At 37.5% G+C, this 19,915-nt stretch overlaps 2 protein-coding genes across 10 annotated transcripts in view; both read left to right on the top strand.

Moving 5' to 3' along the window:
• The first annotated feature begins 412 nt into the window (after window positions 1-412).
• Window positions 413-18,402, top strand: ppp6r2a (protein phosphatase 6, regulatory subunit 2a). 2 transcript variants are annotated; one of them, NM_001025509.1, is made up of 24 exons: window positions 413-790; window positions 3,052-3,211; window positions 4,155-4,418; window positions 5,615-5,801; window positions 5,892-6,029; window positions 6,786-6,851; window positions 6,975-7,087; window positions 7,229-7,342; window positions 7,474-7,600; window positions 8,639-8,791; window positions 8,906-9,130; window positions 10,275-10,339; window positions 10,484-10,599; window positions 10,683-10,768; window positions 11,070-11,150; window positions 11,230-11,327; window positions 11,498-11,555; window positions 11,645-11,772; window positions 11,861-12,000; window positions 12,083-12,218; window positions 12,358-12,410; window positions 14,057-14,231; window positions 16,345-16,446; window positions 16,535-16,696. In NM_001025509.1, the coding sequence occupies exons 3-24, from the start codon at window positions 4,192-4,194 to the stop codon at window positions 16,581-16,583; spliced, it is 2,637 nt and encodes an 878-aa protein (NP_001020680.1). In that variant the 5' UTR covers window positions 413-790; window positions 3,052-3,211; window positions 4,155-4,191; the 3' UTR covers window positions 16,584-16,696. The 2 variants fall into 2 exon arrangements, with proteins under 2 accessions (NP_001020680.1, XP_087103143.1); XM_087247017.1 differs by having other exon boundaries at window positions 488-790; window positions 7,229-7,336; window positions 16,535-18,402.
• A 345-nt stretch (window positions 18,403-18,747) lies between these two features.
• ccdc146 (coiled-coil domain containing 146) overlaps window positions 18,748-19,915 on the top strand; it is a 98,934-nt gene continuing 97,766 nt past the window's right edge. For 2 of the 8 annotated variants that reach the window (XM_087247559.1, XM_087247563.1), the window contains exons 1-2: window positions 18,783-18,871; window positions 19,762-19,911. The gene's annotated coding sequence lies outside the window, so the exon portion shown is untranslated. Of the gene's footprint in view, window positions 18,872-19,761; window positions 19,912-19,915 lie in introns of all 8 variants that reach the window. The other 6 variants (XM_087247569.1, XM_087247565.1, XM_087247561.1 and 3 more) reach the window with 5 other exon arrangements.

A 19,915-nucleotide genomic window follows, 5' to 3' on the forward strand; every position in this document is an offset into this window, starting at 1 on the left:
ATAAATGAGCCCTTGTTGGAAGTAGTGGGGTGCACTGAAGTCAAATGCATGAAATATAAATACATTTATTGAAATATTTTACTTACTAAAACTAAAAATAAGATGTAATAAATAAGATTATAATAAACTGTTTTAAATAAATATAATAAATAAAAATTATATTAAACCAAAGAGATACAAATTTTACCTCAATCATTTTGATGCATTATATTTCATAATTTACAGCAATATTGTATTATAAATTGGGTCCTTATACTCGTTATGTGATACATTATAACATTGTAATATTGTATATTTTGTTATAGTATACAATGTTACATTGTTCTACTCTTTATTGTAGATCTACATTATTTATTAGGATTATCATTTGATCACCCTTGGTTAAAGTTTGTGAAATTAACGCGTGCGCGTGCACTCGATGCGCAAGCAATAATCTGACAGCGCGCGCACGCGCGCGTCTATGACAGACTTTCGCCATTTTGAATACAAACATATGAACGAATTTTATTTTCCGACCCCCCTTCCGTCGCCTTCCGAGATAACTCTTCGTAGCGATTAAGAGCAAATTAATTCCTTAAAAAATCCATTCATACATAAAAGAGAGCAGTAAAACAACTTTATTGAGGACGATGGCTTGCGCTTTGGGCAGATAGTGTGAGGAAAACAGTCTCGTGGCAGCTGCGGGGTTTCACTGTGCGCGCGGGGCAGCAGCAGCAGCGCCACCGCTGCACGAGCCAGAGCAGCACCGACAGACAACCGAGAAGCCCGTCTGAAGACACTCACAGCGGAGGTAAGACAGCCACCATGCGCAGATCGCGCTGCTGGGCTCGACTCTTTCTGCTTTGCACCAAAAAGACTTGTCTACGGGTGTTTTGCTCAGAAAATGCGTTGTTTAAATTCCCCATCGGATGAGAAGAAACTTCTGAGAGATTCAGCTGAAGTTAGCCAGACAAGCTAGCAAACAAACCGAAAACATTATGTTCTTTGGAGTTAAATAAGGCCTGACGTTCTTCACGCACATACTAACCTTTTTGGGTTATAAACGAGTGTGTATTTGAGTTGTTTAGGTCGAGTTTGGGGTTATTGTGAAAATACGGAAACCAGTTTTTCGTCAATATTAGCCGCTGAAGCTAACGCCTGCTAGCGGGGCCCTACTGTAAACATTCAGCCACCGTGATTTTCTTCTGTTACTGGCATTTTGCTTTTAAAATCGTCGTCTCATGTGTGAGTTTGACAGTAATATGTCTTCTTTACCCTACCCGGCTTTATAAGGTGTGAAAAATCTTCTGGTATGTTATTGCCGTCTGTTGTAAACATTTGATTGAAATCATGTTGTCATGAGCAGCAACATGAGCAATGCAGAAGTCAGTTCATCCTCTCCAACTATTCTGCTATTGAGTTGTATCACACAGTCGTTCAGAATGACGAATGCAGTCACATTTGACGTTTTGTAATGCATGAACACCCCCTCTGGGGGGTCCAGGGGTCAGCACAATTTGCTGGATCAACTTCCTAAGCATGCAGCTTCTGGACAGTTGTGCAATCAGTGCCAACTTATTTGACCTCAGCTGCTTGTCAGAGATCCCATGCAACTTCCCCGCTCGTGTCTGCTGTGTATGTCAGCTTACATTGTGTGCAAATGTGCTGCTGCTTGTTACTATTTTTGATGAATTGTAGAGCTGAGAGTTTTGCTTTCCTGTTTAGAGTTCATTGGGGAACTCTCTGAGTCTCTGCTTGTTATTGTTGCACGTGCACACAATCATGTCCACATAAAAGAAGGAAACAAGCCCACTTGGCTTTGTTTTTAAGCCCCTTTTCTTAATACGAAAGAAGTGCTTCAGCTTGCACAGCTGCAGATCAATGATAGATATTCTTTCCGGTGTATGTTCTGTGTGCTGACAGATGAGCATGCTCATCAGATGAGCATGTAGCGCTTAAGGAAGCTGTTACCAGCTGCTGTTTTGAGTCTGCCATATGTGCACCTTTGCCAAAGCTTGTGAACATTTTATTTATGAAGAAAGTCAAGTGGCACCTATTTTAACTCTTAAATATTTGTCAAAAGCATATCGCAGTAGTAACTTTCAATCCAACTTGCGTTTCATTGGTCAACTATGCAAATCTGGAACTTATTTTTAAATATTATGGAGAAAATTTTTACATTACTCATCTGTTTTGTTTTGTTTTGTTGGAAATGAAATTTGCATAACAGCAAGAACTGGTTTAAAATATAATCTCAAGACATATGCATTGTACAAACCACAGTAGTATCTTGTTAAGGTATTGTTCACCTTAAATAAATAAAAAAACAACTGTTAATTAACTCTCCTTCAGACTAGACAAGATGTTCTAACCTTAAAGATTTTAGCTGAAACTGTTGTACTACGTGATTCATAAGATGCAAGTCAGCTGCTACTGGTGCTTTGAGAGTCAGACATATACAGTCATAACAAAATCAATGCATGTTGATCCACTGTGATCTTATGAAGCAAACTGATCATTATGTACAAGAAACCTATCTGGGAGCAGTTGGACAAGTAATGTTCTTGTATGGCTCTGTTTTGTTTACTCGATAATAAAGCCACCTATCATTAGTAGCCAGGGTATCAGTTTTGTTTTACTTGTATGTTTGACTCTCAAAGTGCGGATAACATTTCTTTAATATTCTACTGTAAAAAGTCACAGTGGATAGTCTGAATGTGAATAAAGCAAAACTTATTTTGAGCCAACTACACCTTTTAAAATAACTTTGCATATTTGTTAGTGTCCGCACAGGGGTACATTTGAGGAAGAGAGTGTTTATGTGCATTTGTTCACTGTTGTCAAGGAAATGACGATTGTACAAACATAACTTTCTCAGTTCACAAGACCCTTCATAGTTTTGATTTTCGCCTTGCGCCGTCTTTTGTTTGGTTCTAAGGTTCCCAGACTACATGATGCAATATTGATGTATCATACTGCATTGTTTGTCACATTGGTTCAAAGTGTTTTCACACACTGGCTGCATTGATTTTTGAAAGCTTTGCAGATTCTCATACTTGCATCTTTCCCCAGTGTCAGTCCATCTGAGGCGTGTATTCGAGGAAGGCCTGAAGGGAAGTGGATCTCATGCAGATTAATGCTAGGTCATTCAGTGCCGTCTGCATTCTGCCACTCAAATGCCTGTCGTCCTGTGGAGGAGGTGTAACTAAGGATTCACACGTTTCATCAGCTGGTAAACATATATTTATTTAAAGGACTATATCAATGTTCCAGAGCTATAGTTTCCAAGGGGTCTTTTACATAGGCTTACTAACAGATCACATCTCTTTGAGCAAGTGAGGCCTATCAGACTGTGTGAAATGTATCGCCCAGGGTGTTATGCGTGGGTATCAGTCATCTATTGGGAAAGGTCTGACCAGAGTGGTTAGAAAATCTTCACAGCACAGGTGATTTCAATCAGTACTTAAAGAAAGTTGCTCTTCATGTTCCTGTTGATTCATGTTTTGTTTTTAGTGGGACGTGTTAGTTGGATGCTTTAAAGGTCTATCAATTATTTTTCTCCCCTTGCTTGTACTTTTATTCTCCAGATTTCCTTTCATCTGTTAGTTCTGCTTTCCATCACAATTCTTCCCCCCTCCCACTCGCTTTGGGAGTGGGAACTTGGTTCCAAACCTGTTAGGCTGAATTCATAGACAGCTGCTTTTTTTAGGGAAGCTTTCTAATCATCATGGATCTTCATAAGGGACTGATTTGAAACACTCTACATCAGTGGTTCTCAACTGAATCAGAGTGCTTTATCTTTTTCAGATAATCTTTAAATTAAAAATACAACACAAATCTAAACCTTTTGTTTTTTTCAATTTTATTTTATTAAGAAAGATAAAATATTAATAACATTTTTCCTCACCCAAATGTGGACAAACGTAAAATGTTTCACATAAACATCTTAAAAGCAGTTGTAAATGGTGCAAACTGATTAAACCATTCTTTATGTCTTTCGATTAGTGAATCAGCCACCTTGAATTGCTCTCCCCGACCCCTTTTTGCAGTCTCATTTTGAGACTGTCTTCTATTGCTAGAGATTTCATTTTAAAAAGATATATATGTCCCTGTGCACTTTGCATTATCCTTCACTTGTATTTGTTATCTTCATTTTCTTTCCTTCTCTTTTTCAGGCTTGTGCTTCCTGCAGCAGCTGCCACCACCGCCATCATGTTCTGGAAGTTTGACCTGAACAACACCTCCCATATTGACCAGCTGCTGGATCGAGAGGGCGTGACTCTGAGAGAGTTGATGGAAGAGGAGGATGTTCTGCAGGAATGCAAAGCACAGAACCGCAAGCTCCTGCTCTTCCTCTCCAAGGATCACTGTATGCAGGAACTTGTCACTCTAATCACTGAGGAACCTCCTGCTGATTTGGAGGAGAAAACTCGCTTCAAGTAAGAAAGAAACTAGTTTGGCTGGCTGTGGACATTACAGATTAGGTTTAACCAATGATATGAGTTTCACGTAAACAGATGGGGAAGTGTGCAGGACACCTGTTGGAAAAGTGCCATTATGATTATTATACATTCAAGTTTAGGGATTCTGTCACGTTTCATTTTCTCTACAAAATTTCATTGGTTAAAAATAATTTAATAACAGGGTGGTGCATTTTTTTTTTCCTTTGACGTTTTGCAGATAATTCACTAATGTTACATCTTGCGTGTTTATTCACTGCAAGCAAACTATAGTCTACCTGGCAGGAAAAACTATCCAGACTGCTACTGAGAATTGCTGAATTATAACGGTAGGACATATTGTTCACTGGAAGCACTGCGTGCTTGGAGCTCCTGGTTACGAGAGGGCTGTAAAATTGACAGGGAAGATGTAGAAGAGCAGAGAAGTGGAGAGGGGAATGTTCAATTGGCAAATGTATGGAAATGGAAATGTCAAAGAGAAATGATTGAGTTAAAAACTGATGTGTAACAACAACTGCATAATGTTCAGACTCTGTGTTTTAAATCAAGAGTTTCTGTGTTTTACTTGTATTGTTCAACATAAAATATGTGAAGTAATCTCATGGCTTGAAATCTCTCTGTTTTAGCACTTTCTGTTGGGACCATATGGTTAGAGTGAGAGAAAAAGATTACGGTTCATTTAAAACTAATCATTTGGTTCTCTGTGTGTAGGAGGCAGAATCATTTGTCTTGAAATGAGCAAGTGGATTCACTCAAAACGTCTTTTCTCTCCAAGTGTTGTGAAATGTTATTTCATTGACTGAAATATCTTCTTGCCAACACTGATTTAGATTTCTCACTTGGTTTTTCTTTTCTTTTCTTTTTTTTGGTCAAATTTACCATTTCCACAATATAAGGCACTGATGCAGAGTTTATAACCCTCTCTTGCGGCATTGACAGCACTGCACCACTGAGTTGGATGGTATTTACTTTAGTGCTTTCTGAGAGACAGAAGATAAGTAGTTCTGCAGAGCAACTTTGTTAAATTTGAGTTGCCTTCATTAGAACCTCAGAAACTGCCTTTGTTTGTTTAGTTAAAAGCCAAGTCACCATAGACTGTTGCATTTGTTTTTGATAGCATTGTCACATGTATCAGTATATAATATAGATTTCTTTCTTTGGTTCTGTTTATCCAGGTTTCCAAACATTGCCTGTGAGCTCCTGACCTCTGATGTGGCTCTTATCAATGATAAGCTGGGTGGAGACGAATCCCTTTTGGAGAAGCTCTACCATTTTCTGGAGCAGGAGCCCCCTCTTAATCCTTTGCTGGCCTCCTTCTTCAGCAAAACCATCGGCAACTTGATTGCACGTAAAACAGACCAGGTACACACACATGAACACACCAAATAGTGCAACAGTAATACTGGGGTTTGTATAATTAGCTTAATACGTTTTCTGCTGATCTGCTTGCAGGTAATCTCTTTCCTAAGGAAAAAACACAACTTTATCAGTCTGGTGCTGAATCACATCGATGCCTCTGCCATGATGGACCTATTGTTGCGCCTCATCAGCTGTGTAGAGCCTGCCCCCTTGAGGATGGAGGTCCTCAATGTAAGCACGCTTAAATTGCAAGATATTAAGGAGAATGAACATATTTCTGCTTTTTTAAGAGACCACTTGCAAGCTTAATTCTTGTGAGCAACAAATATTTATATATGTTATGTATGAGCCATATCACACGAGTAGCAGTGCGATATAGCTGTATATCGGCACTGGTGGGAGGTGTGCGTTGCGCTTAGTGCCCCCACCAGTGCCGATATACAACCATATCACACTTCTGCGAGTGTGATATTGCGTTTTTACAACAGTTTGACGGCATAATTATGTATATAAAAACAAAATCAAACATGGAGAGTCTCAAAAACCCTTTTGTATGAGGAACCACTTTCTTCCGGATTCAAATCATAAGCTGACAGTTAAACAGTTGAGCGTGCATCTTTTAAACTTTAGATCTGTAGTGTCTGCTTTTTGCTGGCTGTATGTGGGCGGAGTAATACACAAAGGGTAAAGAGGCTGTAGGAGTTCTGATATTGCAGAATATCGCACGGCTATCAGCCAATCAGATTTGAGAACCAGACAGAACTGTTGTATAAATGATATTATATTATAAATGTTTATTTTGTTTAAAATATTTTTACATTGACCTTACTTTAAAAATGATACCTTTAAAGAACATCAAGCAATTCAGTTGCTTAAATGAGACATTGACCCACATTGAACCTCATCGTTTCCTCCGAGTTCTGGCTAAATCCCCACTCACATGTCATCTGGGGTGTAACTAATCAGTCAATGAATTTGTGTTTGCAGTGGCTGAATGAAGAGAGACTAATCCAGAGACTCACAGAGCTAATGCACACGGGGAGAGATGAAGAGGTACAAATATCACTCACTCTGCTGAACTTTTTACCACCGGTCCATATGATTTTACTTATGAAAGTTTAAAGAAATAGACCAAGAAAATATATACACATAGTTTTTTACTTTATTGTTGTGCAGAGACAATCTAATGCATCCCAGACTCTTTGTGACATCATCCGACTCAGTAGAGACCAGGCCAATCAGCTGTCAGAGGTCACAGATTCAGACCCATTACTCGCTGTCCTGGAGTCGTAAGTGTCCATATTAATTAGCTGAGATTATATGCATGCATCAAATTCAGCCATGTGGAATAAAAACTGCTGGCCAGACATTGTTTCTTCTCTGTAGTTATTGTTATTTTATTGCATTCACTTATATTTCTGACTTTCTAGACAAGAGAATGTGGCAGAGCTTTTAAAGAACATGTTTGAAGGGGAAAGGTCTGAAGCGTCTGTCGTCAATGGAACGCAAGTGCTTCTTACTTTACTGGAGTCACGAAGGTCAGGGTGAGTTCAACCATTACAAGGCCTAATTAAACTTAAAGTAAACAGCTGTAGTCAGTCACTCGCTGTTCTCTCTTTTTTTCTTTTTTTATATTTTATGATCCCTCTATTATCTCTGTCTGGCATTTTTTTAGGCTGGAGGGTCTGATGGACCTGTATTCTCAGGGATGTGAAAGGTCTTACACTGTCAACAGCAGTATTTTACGTGCTATTGAGCCTCATCTAAAGGACTTCCAACAGCTCCTACTGAACCCTCCTACGGTAACAGTGCTCACAACTAAAAATGTCATTTTGAGGCTTTTGAACCTTTTGTTCTGACTTTAACTGTTGTAAGATTACAGTATATTGCACAGTAGACACCAGCTACACAGAAGCGGCTTTGTTGCATACTTCACTGAAGTGAAACCTTACAAGTGACTGGTTTTAAATTCCTTACATAGCTGACCACTTCCTGTCATTTAAATAAGCCATGACACGAGAGACTCATTAAGACAATCTAATGTGATCCAATGTTAGCTTATTTGAGAACATGTATTTCAGTGAGCATCAACTTGTAAGCCTCATACATAATCGTTGGGTATTTACGATTTCTATTTAAATGTAAATGTATTTGGCAGCTAAAGTTAGGATTTAAAGCCCATTTTAAGATGCATGCTGTTGATCTTATAAACAGTTCTACAATAGTATCCTACTACAATAATAGCTAGTTCTACAATAATTTTATCAATAGTAATAACAATTTTGGGCCCTATTTAGGGCTATTAATAAGATGTTAATGCCAATCTGAACACAAGTGGACAACACTAAATACAGGTATTAATGTAGTCCAATATCACGTTTACCCCAGATCGCTTTTGTAGAGTAAATCATATGTATGCGAATGCTTCTACATTCTCTGTCTTCTAAACAAGACAACATAAACTTAAAAAATGCAAGAAAGCACAATGTTCTCTTATCATTGCTCATTTTATTAACTCGGTCCTTGCTCTACATTATTATCTTTTTTTAATAGTCCAATAGACATGCACATTGTAATATAGTGAACATGGTTAAACACATGCTATGCTGTATATGCTCTTGCTGCTTCTGTTCATTGAATTATAATGTGTCTTAAGGAAGGATGATTGCCGCAGATCTACATGATTTTATGCCTTATTTTAATGATGCATTAGTGTGCCAGTCTGTGTTGGCAGCTCATTACGTTTTGGAGCAGAGCTGCTGTCTCAACAATCAGTGTGCAATGCCGAGATTGACAGGCCTCTAACAATGTGTCAATCTTGTTCATTTTGTTGTGGACAGAGAAGTGCAATACTCACTACAGTGGGCGTTCTGGAGCAGCCCCTGGGAAGCGCCCGCCTTCATGTGGCCAGACTGGTGGCCTCCCTGCTGCAGACTTGCGACCTCAGCATCTGCCAAGAGATCTGCAGACTCAACACCATGGACCTGCTGTTGGTAAATCACTTACGCACACACATTGAATATCGCAGACTCATCATTAGCTGGCTGTGGGTGAGCGATCTTGTTTTTAGTAATTTTTTTCACTCCACGTTTTTTCTCTGGTTGCAGGATTTATTCTTTAAATACACCTGGAATAATTTCTTGCACTTGCAAGTGGAGCTGTGTGTGGCATCTATCTTAAACCACTCTGCCCACGCAGACGTCCAGAACCCAGGTCTGCAGAACCACGAGGAAAGACCAGCTACAGACAACCAGACAGAGGAGGGAACACCTGGCCAAAACAGCAGCTCAGACCCAGCAAACACACCCATTCAAGATGCTCTTGTTGCCAATGTAGGTAATCTGTTATAAGTAATATCTCTTTTCACAGACATTTCTGCTTTCTGTGATTTGTTTTATTGAGTTTCAAACTCAACTCCTATCAGGCCCTTTGGCCTAGTTCCAACGCTGTTTCAGAAAACATGTTTCTAAATAAGCTAGAAGAACTTGATCAGCTGGATCAGGAACTTTTCTTTTTCAGCTATAAATAATTTTGCCATCTCATAATTACCGTAATTTTGAAGTGGTAACACTTCGTTGTAATTGGACATGTTTTTCAGATTCAGAATTAGGATTTCTGTAGCAACACTATTAGTGCTTTCATCAATGGTCTAGTAAAATTAAACCAAAGTTTTTTAGAAGTTAGTAACATTATCATACCTTTAAAGAGATCTGTAAGCAGGTGTGCCCAAAACAGTGAAAAAAAAGTGCATGTTTAGAAGATGTAAATCTGATTTGAATTTCCAAAACATGCGATTCGTCACTCCTGCCTAAATGGGTCAACATTTATCACATCATACTTCAGTTTCTCATCAAATCTAAAGCAATCAAATGCTCTCTAGTATCTGTCCCACCCGCTTCAAGACACTTTTCATTTGCTTTTCATTTAATGCGCTAGAGTGCTTAAGCTCAATATCTCTCACTGGCAAAGCTGTGATTAAAAACATAGGGCTATTGGCTGTTTTTTTAAAAAGTGGAGGAGCTACATTATGTCCCACCCTCTTTCTGTTTTAGTTGAGATTACGTCAAACATTATATAATCTCAAAGCACATTATGGGACCTATAAAAATTAAGCAATACAAGCATATAAGTGATGTTTTAAAAAAAGAAAAAAAAATTGCATTTCACTTCAATTTGTAATATTTAAATTGCAATACACAACTTTTACACAGTTTTTATTCAAATAAATAAGCTCAAATCAGTGATCCTAATGCAAAAGATTTTTAAAAATGTAATTTATACATAAAAATATAAATGCAGTTTAGCTTTTTTTAAACACACTACCAAGTATCTATTGACTTCAGAAGTTTTTGTATTCTTGGTTTGTTGAAGAAGGATGAATCAATTTTGCTTTCTGCCTTACGTTTTTGTCTGTCATTATCTCTACACACTCACATTTCCTGTTTTTCTTCATAATTATTATTATGCTTTCCTCAGCTCTTCCAGCATTGTCGGCTGGTGCAAAGGATTCTGGATGCTTGGGAGGAAAATGACAAAATCCAGTAAGAGCCCTTTATCTATTCCCTGTCTTTTGATTGTATGTGCTGTCGGCCTCTAACACTTGATAGTCTCATGAAGCTCATCTGTCAGTATTTGTTTATGTCTGTCTGTTGGTTGAATGAAGTTTCTCTAACTTCAATCTTCAGGACTGAAGGGGGCAGACGAAGAGGAAACATGGGTCACTTGACAAGAATCGCAAACACTGTGGTTCAAAACCTAGAAAAAGGGTTGGCTCACTCTCAAATTAATGACCTAATCAAAGGTACCGCACATGTCAAAGGCGCCACAGAGTTTTTACTAAAAGTAATGGCAGAGTGTGATTACTGACATGTTCTGTATCCACAGAGCTGCCAGAAGACTGCAGAGGCCGCTGGGAGAGTTTTGTGGGTGAGACGCTGAGAGAGACCAACAGAAGAAACACAGTTGATTTGGTGAGGAACACACATACATGAGCATTTAATTGGATAGGATGGATAAATAATATTGGATACAATTTGTGATCTTAGATTCATTATTTATATATTATATTTTTATCTAATTTGTATGTTTTATCTGTAAATATTTTATTATTAATATTTATAATAAATACTAATATATTTGAATGATAATCTAAATTATTTGATAAAGAGTTTTGAATCAAATGTCTTTTTGTTTTTGTGTCAGTCCTCATTGTTGTCAACTGAGCGTGTTGCTTTGATGCTGATTCCTGAATGGTTTAATTTTGTGTTCCAGGTGAGCACCCATAACTTGCACTCATCTAGTGAAGATGATGACATGGAGAGCCCCTTCCCCAATGATCTGTCCATCCAACAAGTAAGAAGCAAGACATTAAGAGTTTGCTTGAATGTGTTTTAAGCTTTTTTAATGTAATATTTTTTGCCTTTTGTTTCAGGCATTCTCTGATTACCAGATCCAGCAGATGACGGCCAATTTTGTGGATCAGTTTGGTTTCAATGATGAGGAGTTCAGTGAACATGATGAAAATATCAAGTGAGTGCTAAATGGGTTGTGCGTCTGCATGTCTAAGATGTTTGAGCTTTTCTCAGATCAAATGATAGGTTTTGCGTTAGGTTGCATAGACTTACTTTGATGCACAGCTTTGATATGTTTTATGGTGAAGATTGTCAGTGATCTTTAAGAGACCTCTTTCAATCTTTCAGTGCTGCGTTTGATCGGATTGCTGAAATTAACTTCAATATAGACGCAGATGATCATAGTGTAAGTGCCTGCCACTGAAAACACTATTCATATGCATGCTGTGCATGTGCTTGTTTCGATGCTTTATTTTGCTTGTTGTGTTCCTGCAGGCCAATGCTGCAGCTTTTGAGGCGTGTTGTAAAGAAAGAATCCAGCAGTTTGATGACTGTGAGGAAGAGGAGGATATTTGGGATGAAAAAGAAATTAACTATGCAACACAAATCAAATCCAGATCGAGGTACAGCACACAATCATATGCTTGAGGAAAATTCTCTGGTTTTGCTGTTTAGTTTAATCTTCTCATGTTGTTTGTTTCTTGTTTCCAGGTTCGGGGTGTCTCTTTCTTCAGATAGTTCACCTAAAAGTGCTGTAAGGAATGGGGGTGGAGGCCGCGGGTCGGCCTCAGAGGAAGAGGATGTTGAGGAAGAGGCAAGTCCTCAGCAGTCTGCAGGAGCTCAGACTCAGAGTGAGTGCTATAACATTGGCCACGACTCTAAATCTATCTGCTTGCTACCTGCATTTATTGTTCCTATTTTTATTGTGCATAGACCCAGGCTGGACGGCAAGTTTTGGCGAGGCAGAGGTGAGCGCCTCTGGTTCCTGGGGTAATTCCCCTCAACAAGGCAGTGAGGGTCAGCAGGACACCGGCTGGGCTAGTTTTACTGAGTTCCAGCCTTTCAGCAGGTACATAAAACACCCTTTTATAATATTCCAAATTAAGGTCTGGAAATTTCTAAAGTGAGAAGCAATTATTAGTTGGTTTGGATCTTTGAACTGTGGGAATGCCTTTATCTGTGCTGATCCATTGGATTTTTCATTACAGCACAGAGTCCAGCCAAACCGAGGGGCAACCTCAACAAGGAGAAGAAAAGAACTGTGAGTAGCTCTATTTGCATCTGCCTGAATAACTGTTGATACACAACATTGAAAATAGGCAACCAAGCACTGTTTCCAGAGAGCTTTCCCAAAATTACCAGATGAAGTATGATTAATTAACATTTATGTTCTTATTAACAAACTCTTTAAACAATCAGTTAAAAATAGATGCCCTTCCTTAAAACCATGATAATTAACTATCAACTACATTTAAGGCCAAAAAGAGCACAAGCTTTTGAGTGTTAAAATACAGGGTTCATACGGTCCGTGTTCAAAATGGGGAAAACCTGGAAAAGTCATGGAATTTTTGTTTTTTTAGAATTTTAGTTTAACAAATATCTGTGTACTTGAATTTGGGCTGCACGATATTGAAAAAATTTGACATTACCATATTTTGTAGTTCTGTGATATATATTGCGATGTGAATACAATTTCACTAGATGATTTAACAAGTTTATTTGGATTGATTGGGGGGATTTTGTTGGGGCGTGAATCTCGAATAATAAATAACAAATAAATTACAAGCATAGATGAATAAAATGTAGCAAAGACAAAAGTAAATTATAGTTTTCAGGTATTAATTTTCAGGTACAGATATTAAATAATCAACACTGTATATTCTTCATTCTATATTATTTAATCTTTATTAAAGTTACAAAAAAATTACTTGTGGTTTGTTTTAAACTGAAATATTAAAATGTTCTCATAGTCACAAGCCTTAAAGGGACAGTTTACTCAAAGATTAAAATGTACTCACTATTTACTCACACATAAATTGTTTTAATACTATATGATTTATTAAATTGTCTACCTTTTGTGTTCTATTTAAAAAAAATAATGTTTGAAACAAGTGAAGGGTGTAATAAAAATGGTAAGTAATTTTTGGGTGATCTCTTTAAAAATGCATGCATATGATAAACTATAAATCCATTATGATTAAACGATGGTAAATTATAAACCCTATTTATAATAGGGCTATTGTGACTATTGCGTATGCAAACATTGCAGTATAGTTGCTGAAACGAAATATTGTGCAGCCCTAACTTGAATATAGGTTGGTTGTCTTAACTTTTTTTCTGTACTTGGCTAAAACTTGCTCTCACAATATTAGTGCTGTTTAAGCATTGTTAAAATCTATTTTACATCAAATTTAAACAAAATAGATTGTTGCGTGTTTTATGATATGCTGTAATACATTTGAACGTGCATTGTGTTCCTTATTATTTACCATGCTTTTGTAGACATTACATGAATTAATAGGTCATCAAAATTTACTTAAAAGTCTTGGAAAAGTCATGGAATTTTTGTAGTAAAAATGTATATGAACCCTGAAAGCAATAAAACTGGACTCGGAATTCATCAAATGGAACAAATAAGTTATGATCTAAGTGACAGAATTGACGTGTGGATGCGTAATGTACAAATAAACAAAGAACTTAAAGGACTTGTGTATTAAGCAAACTAAGAGCACAGATATACGTCAACTTGTGAAATAATCATAAGAAACATACATGTTCCATGCAAAGTAGTATATGCATTTTAAAAAAGTATACCTCAGGATTTACTTGTCTTTATCATCACTTAGTTATACAAATTAAGCAGATGCAAAAATTAAAATATTGTGATTTTTGCCTGTTTTTTTACAGTGGCCAGCAGTGACTCAGCTACAGGAGCGTGGGAAGAAAGTTCTGGGCAAAAAGCCCCTCTGGTGGCCTCAGACAGCAGCTCGTCTGGTGGCTCAGACAGTGAGGAGGACCCTGGAGAAAATAAGACACAAGGTTCTCCTAAAACACCTGCCAACCAGACAACAGCATCCTCAAGGTAAGAACATTTTACAAACAGCAAATAGCAGTATTCGGAGCCATTCAAACAGAATGCAACTTTGTGTGTTAAAATGTGAGACACAGTGATTAGGAATGGTTTAAAATTAAAAGCACCTGCTTGTCATGCTAACTTAATACTTTAAACAGAAGCTTGTAATGCTAGCAACAGGCACGTGCACACATAGGGCTCAACCTGTGCAGTGCACATGCCCTTTTTAGTCTTGGATAGAAAGTGCCCTTCCAAAATGATCAAAAGTGCCCCGCGACGCGGCACACCTTCGGTCCCGCCCTTCAGTAGGCGCGCGACAACACCGCTCTTGAGTACGCGCGCGACAACACCGCTCTTGAGTACGCGCGCGACAACACAGCTGATCAGAACGCACGCGGTAACACGGCTCTTCAGTACGCGCGCATCCACTCTGCAGATCTGCAGCACAAATATTGTGTTGTAGATTTTAATTTTCTTAAAATTCTTAATAAAAGCAACCTAATCAAACCAACACCCATATACCAATAATCCATCTCAAAACTTTATATTTTATATTTAGGTTTTTATTGCAAAGCGATACAATTCACATCTGCTGTTATACATTTTTTACAGCAAATTGTCCAAATTAAACACCCTAATCAGGGGGAAAAAAACTAAAGCCTAAAAAAAAAAAAAAAAAAAAACATCCCTTTACAATATCTTTTATTAATAGAAAAAAACTATTTACAGAAGTAACTAGGTCATTAGAAAAAATCTTTAGGGCTCTATTTTGATGATCAAGGTGCAAAGTCCAAAGCGCAGGGAGCAAAAGCATTCAGGGCATGTCAGAATCCACTTTTGCTCTTTTAAGGACGGAAAAATCCGCCTAGGGCCGTGGCGCATGGTCTTAACAGGGTTGAGCTTATTCTCTTAATGAGTTATAGGTGTGTTTTGAGAATAAACCAATCAGAATCTCATGTCCCATTCCCTTAAGGAGTCAGTTGCGTCATGCCATAGCGCATTTGCTATTTACATGGCGACTTTGTTATTGGAAAAACTGAGTGCTTCACTAGAGAGAAAACAGATAAACAGCATCTACAGTGCGAGAATGAGAGATGAGCCTCCTCATTCTTTACTTTCACTTTTTCACTCTCGTGGATAGGGAAACGTGTTGTACGCACAGACATCCATTAGGCTATACATATTTAATTTAGTTTATTAAGCGCAAAGATTTGTCTCAAAACTGTTTCTAAATTCAGTTCTAATTTCCCTCAAACAAACAAATTAACAATATTAACGAAGTGTGGTTAAAAAAAACTGTGTTATATCCAAATACACATGCTGTGCCCCATATGGTCTAAAACCTGACAGGTAGGCAAATCTAAGCTTGTTTTTAATAAAACAAATATAAATATGCATATAATAAATACTTCTACTACTACTAATAATATACAAAAGCAAATTGTCATGAAAAAAATAAAAAAGCCCTCCTGAGATAAAGAAGGCTTGGAGGCAGTGGTTTTTATATTTATGTAGGCTAGAAAATAATATTTTTTTGAAACATTTTAATCCTTTATTCTTTTTCATTCATTTGTAAAGATATTTTCTGATTGCTGTACATCCTGTGTATTAAGCAATGTTTAAGCGAGGCACACAACTAGCGGACTTTAGACCAGGTTTGATCCGGTCTATTGTGAAGTCTATTATAGTTTCTTAAAATAGCAACGCGCCAGCAATGTGCTTTAACACGCCTCCTTTTTTAGACCAGAACGCCTATACAAATGCATCCAGAGCGCAAATGCATTTGCTATTTCAATAGCGTGCTGCAAAACATCAAAACAACTCTTGCGCAAAGCTAAAACTAGCAAACAACAATTGTGTCGCGCCTTGCGCCGCATTCCACCAGTTGTATGATAGGGCCCTTAGTGTTAAACTTTGTATAAGTCTAAATAAATTAATAACATATATAAATAAATGTCTATCTTAATGGTCTTAAAGGGTCTTAAAAATTACTTACATTTGACTTGAAGAAACCCGCAGAAACCCTGGTTTAGTTATGCCTACAAACAGATTTTTGTTGTGTAACTAGCTGCAATAGCTTTATTGTCTGAAAGTATTCTGATTCTGACCCTTTGCTCTGCAGTGATGTGCCTACCGAAGCTCTGAAGAAGCTCAGCATTACAGACAGTAGCGAGTCTTCAGCGCCTACAGAAGAGTCAGATGCCACCACTGTGACAGAGACAAGGTAACAGTGATAACATATCAAGCTTGTTATACAATAACTACAAACTCCCTCCACCCTCTCCTAATCTCCCCCTCTCATTCTTTTACAGAGTCGAAGCTCCCTCTTCAGCTGAGATCATGCCTAACGGACCGGTCTGAAGGCTCTGGATTGGAGTCTGACCCACTCTCCACCTCTTCCATTCTGAACCCCCAAACCTCAATACCACTTTTGGTGTTTAAATAAAGAATGCTGCCATGTTATTGGTCCTGGATACTGCCAATCAGCCCATCATTGGAGGAGGAAGACAGGGGCATGTAACAAAAACCAGTAACCAGTACAGTGCTCAGAGGTGTTAGTCTTTTAATCCTTTCAACTTTGTATGAGATATGCACAGTTTTAAATGTAGCAGTGACCGTGTGATTACAGGATCTGTCAGGACTTTTTTTTTTCCTTCTCCCCCTCAAATGTTTCCCTTACGTAATTTTTCTGGATTATTTTTCATGATCAGTCTTGGATGTTAGAAAACAGGGATGTGAAGGTCTAATTGGAAAGCACAGGCTCATCCTTCACGGCATAACGTCTTGAACATCGTCATGCAAAATTGAAAGCCTCGTTGCCTGACAACAGCCTCTGTGACAGTTTACTGTATGTTGAAGCACAACTGAAGTGTTCTGTAATGCTTGACACTTTTCTGCACAGGTCACCGCCCCTCCAAGTTCACTTTTATGATTTTTTTTTTCTTTTTAACATATTATGGCCTAATCTCATTGAATCATGTATTTGAATGTTCTGAAGTGCTTTGGGGCGGAAATGTATGAATTTAGAGTCGATACTTTGACATGGTGTCCATGTTGGCACTTGTGCAATAATGTTTAGCCTTTTAATTTAAATTTGACTCATTCGAAAACTATACATTCATGGTGGGGGTGTGCCTCTTTAAATTTTTGGACTTTTCCACTGCATGCGTAACATTATTTATCAAGCATATACAAGCAGCTGTTTTTCCAAGAACATTCTGGCTATTAGTCGGGACCTTCTGATTGTATTGCATTACATTTGTTTAGTTTTTTTTCCCCCCTTTCCCATCGGATTAACCAAGCAATTTCTACCTAATTTTCTTGTGAATCTTCTGCTTGAGCTTTTTAAAAACTAAATCATGGGTTTAAAAGCTAAAAGTAATCATAATAACCTTTGCCTTAAGTTACAAATCCTTCAGAATTCCTGTAACAGGACAGAAGGGTTTGACTCAAAGTCTGTTTTTAAATGTAAGCGGGTCACCGCCCCCACAATTTCATTCATATCTCTATTGTATGCCAATTTAATTTATTTGTTTTATTTTTCCCTCAGAGGCCAAAAAAATTTGCCCGAAGTTTATAGTATACTCTCCCTTAAGTAATTCTCCACAGGACAGTGTTATGCATCATCAGATTTTGTTTCTTTCTTTAAATAAGAACTCTTCTTAAATGCTGTCAGAAAGACTTTACAAACTTGTCTCAGAACCTTCCGGTAGCTCATGTTGGAAATACCAAGATCCACCTCTTGAAAGATTTCATCTTGAACATTGTGATTACTTCGTCCGGGAATCTCATTTCACGCATCATATCTCTGCAAGCTTATGATGGTACCAAATCTGTTGGATCACAGGATTGGGATATTGCATTATTTATTTTGCACTTATTAAGGTGTTAGTATGGAGTTTCCCATCATGCATTGGAACACCATGTTTTTTTTTTCTTCTGCTCTTCATGATCTTTGCCTCTGGAGTGTAATCCTCCATGAACTGCTTCTTATATCTTATGACATGTTCAAATAGGTCTGTTTCCGAAGCCAAAAGTATGTATTTGCCTTTTTTTTTTTTTTCTTTTAACTGTTTTAAAAAATTCTTATTTTTAACTTTAACCAATATTATTTTACATATTGTAGAGATTCTAATTTATGTGATCTTCAGCAACCAAAATATTGCTCTGTTCAATTCTGGTCATGTGTCCGGACTGTTTCTGTACATTTAAAGCCTATTATTCACCCAAGAAAAGCTTTAGCTACACAGCTAATGATATTTAACTATTAATGATGATACATTTTCAAAAATTTCTCTTTTAAAACTGTTTTGGGTTTGATTCTGTTTCAACAGAAAATAACTGAGTCGTTCAAGATATATACACGGGCGTTATGTTCACATCCTTTTGCTCTGGAGTGCAAACATTTACATTTTTATTATTACATTGTTATTGGTATTAATTTAAATTTTAAGCGAGAATATCAGCGACATAAGCGCGTAATTCAGGCCGACCTGAAATACTTGATTCTGATTGGCCAATCTCAGTTTCCATTTAGCAGCGGTGTACATAAGCACGTTCAATCGAAACCGGAGGCACTTATTAAAGTAACACACCTGGCTGGCGCCATCTTGTGTCCGTTATTACAACGTTATATTTGCGAAATTCAGGTAAAGATAATTTAAACTCGATACAGTATGTCATTGAAGTGTAATGAGTATCATGTTTAAAGCCAACATAATTATGTCAGACAGTGGATTACTTGAGTAGCACAATAACGTACGTTGCGCAAGGTGATATAACGTTACAGTAGTCGACGATAACGGATATCAACGTTTTTGTGTGGCATAACAAATGTTTGCTTTTTGTCATCTTAAAATTATTAAAGGAACAAACAGAGTCAAACCTGAAACTTTTAACGTTACAGCTCCAAAATGTTTCTCCCTCTGAAATCCCTTATGAAAATTAACCATCGTTTTTATTAAAAGTGTAGTGTTTTTTTCCTGTGCGTATTTATCAATATTTCTATAAACAGTTTGACTAAAATGCCATGGTTAAACTGCTGAATTTGTTGTCACCATGTTTTTGTTTGTTTTAATTTGTGGTAAAAACCATTGTTGATTTTCATAAGGGATAAAACGGCACTTCGTTTCATGCACTTCTTAATAGTGGCTATATATCCACATGCCATTATAATGATGCTGGATTTGAATAGGTAAACGAGGACACATGCTGCAGGATATATAAATTGCCATGTTTCAGAGCACTTCAATTTAGTCAAAATTAAGAATGGATATAATTTTCCCATGTGACTAGTCAGAATAAATGGTATTCACTGATGGCATAAAAGTAAATCTAAACTAATAACACGTTGACATTTGTATAGACTGTGTCTGTACATTATGTTGTTGCCTACATCAGTACCTATATATTTTGATATTTTCAGAATGGAATAAATCTGTTATTGAGTGAAATGAGCTTTATCAGTTCAGCTGTCAGCTAAATTAATCTTTTTCTTGCACGGCTGTGTGCTTTGAAACCTTCTCTGGACTTTTCCTAGGCCAATGAGAGCCGAGTGGACGCCTTCCAGGAATCTGCAAACTCTTTTATAAACACATGTACCATTTTGGATGTGTGCATCATGCTTTGATGAGGCAGAACAGATGCTAGGATTATTCTTGGGAGTTCTCTGCTTTAATCTAAACAAAAGGTAA

This window comes from Danio rerio, chromosome 4, assembly GCF_052040795.2.
Source record: "Danio rerio strain M-AB ecotype USA chromosome 4, GRCz13ab, whole genome shotgun sequence".
Taxonomy (NCBI): Eukaryota; Metazoa; Chordata; class Actinopteri; order Cypriniformes; family Danionidae; genus Danio; species Danio rerio.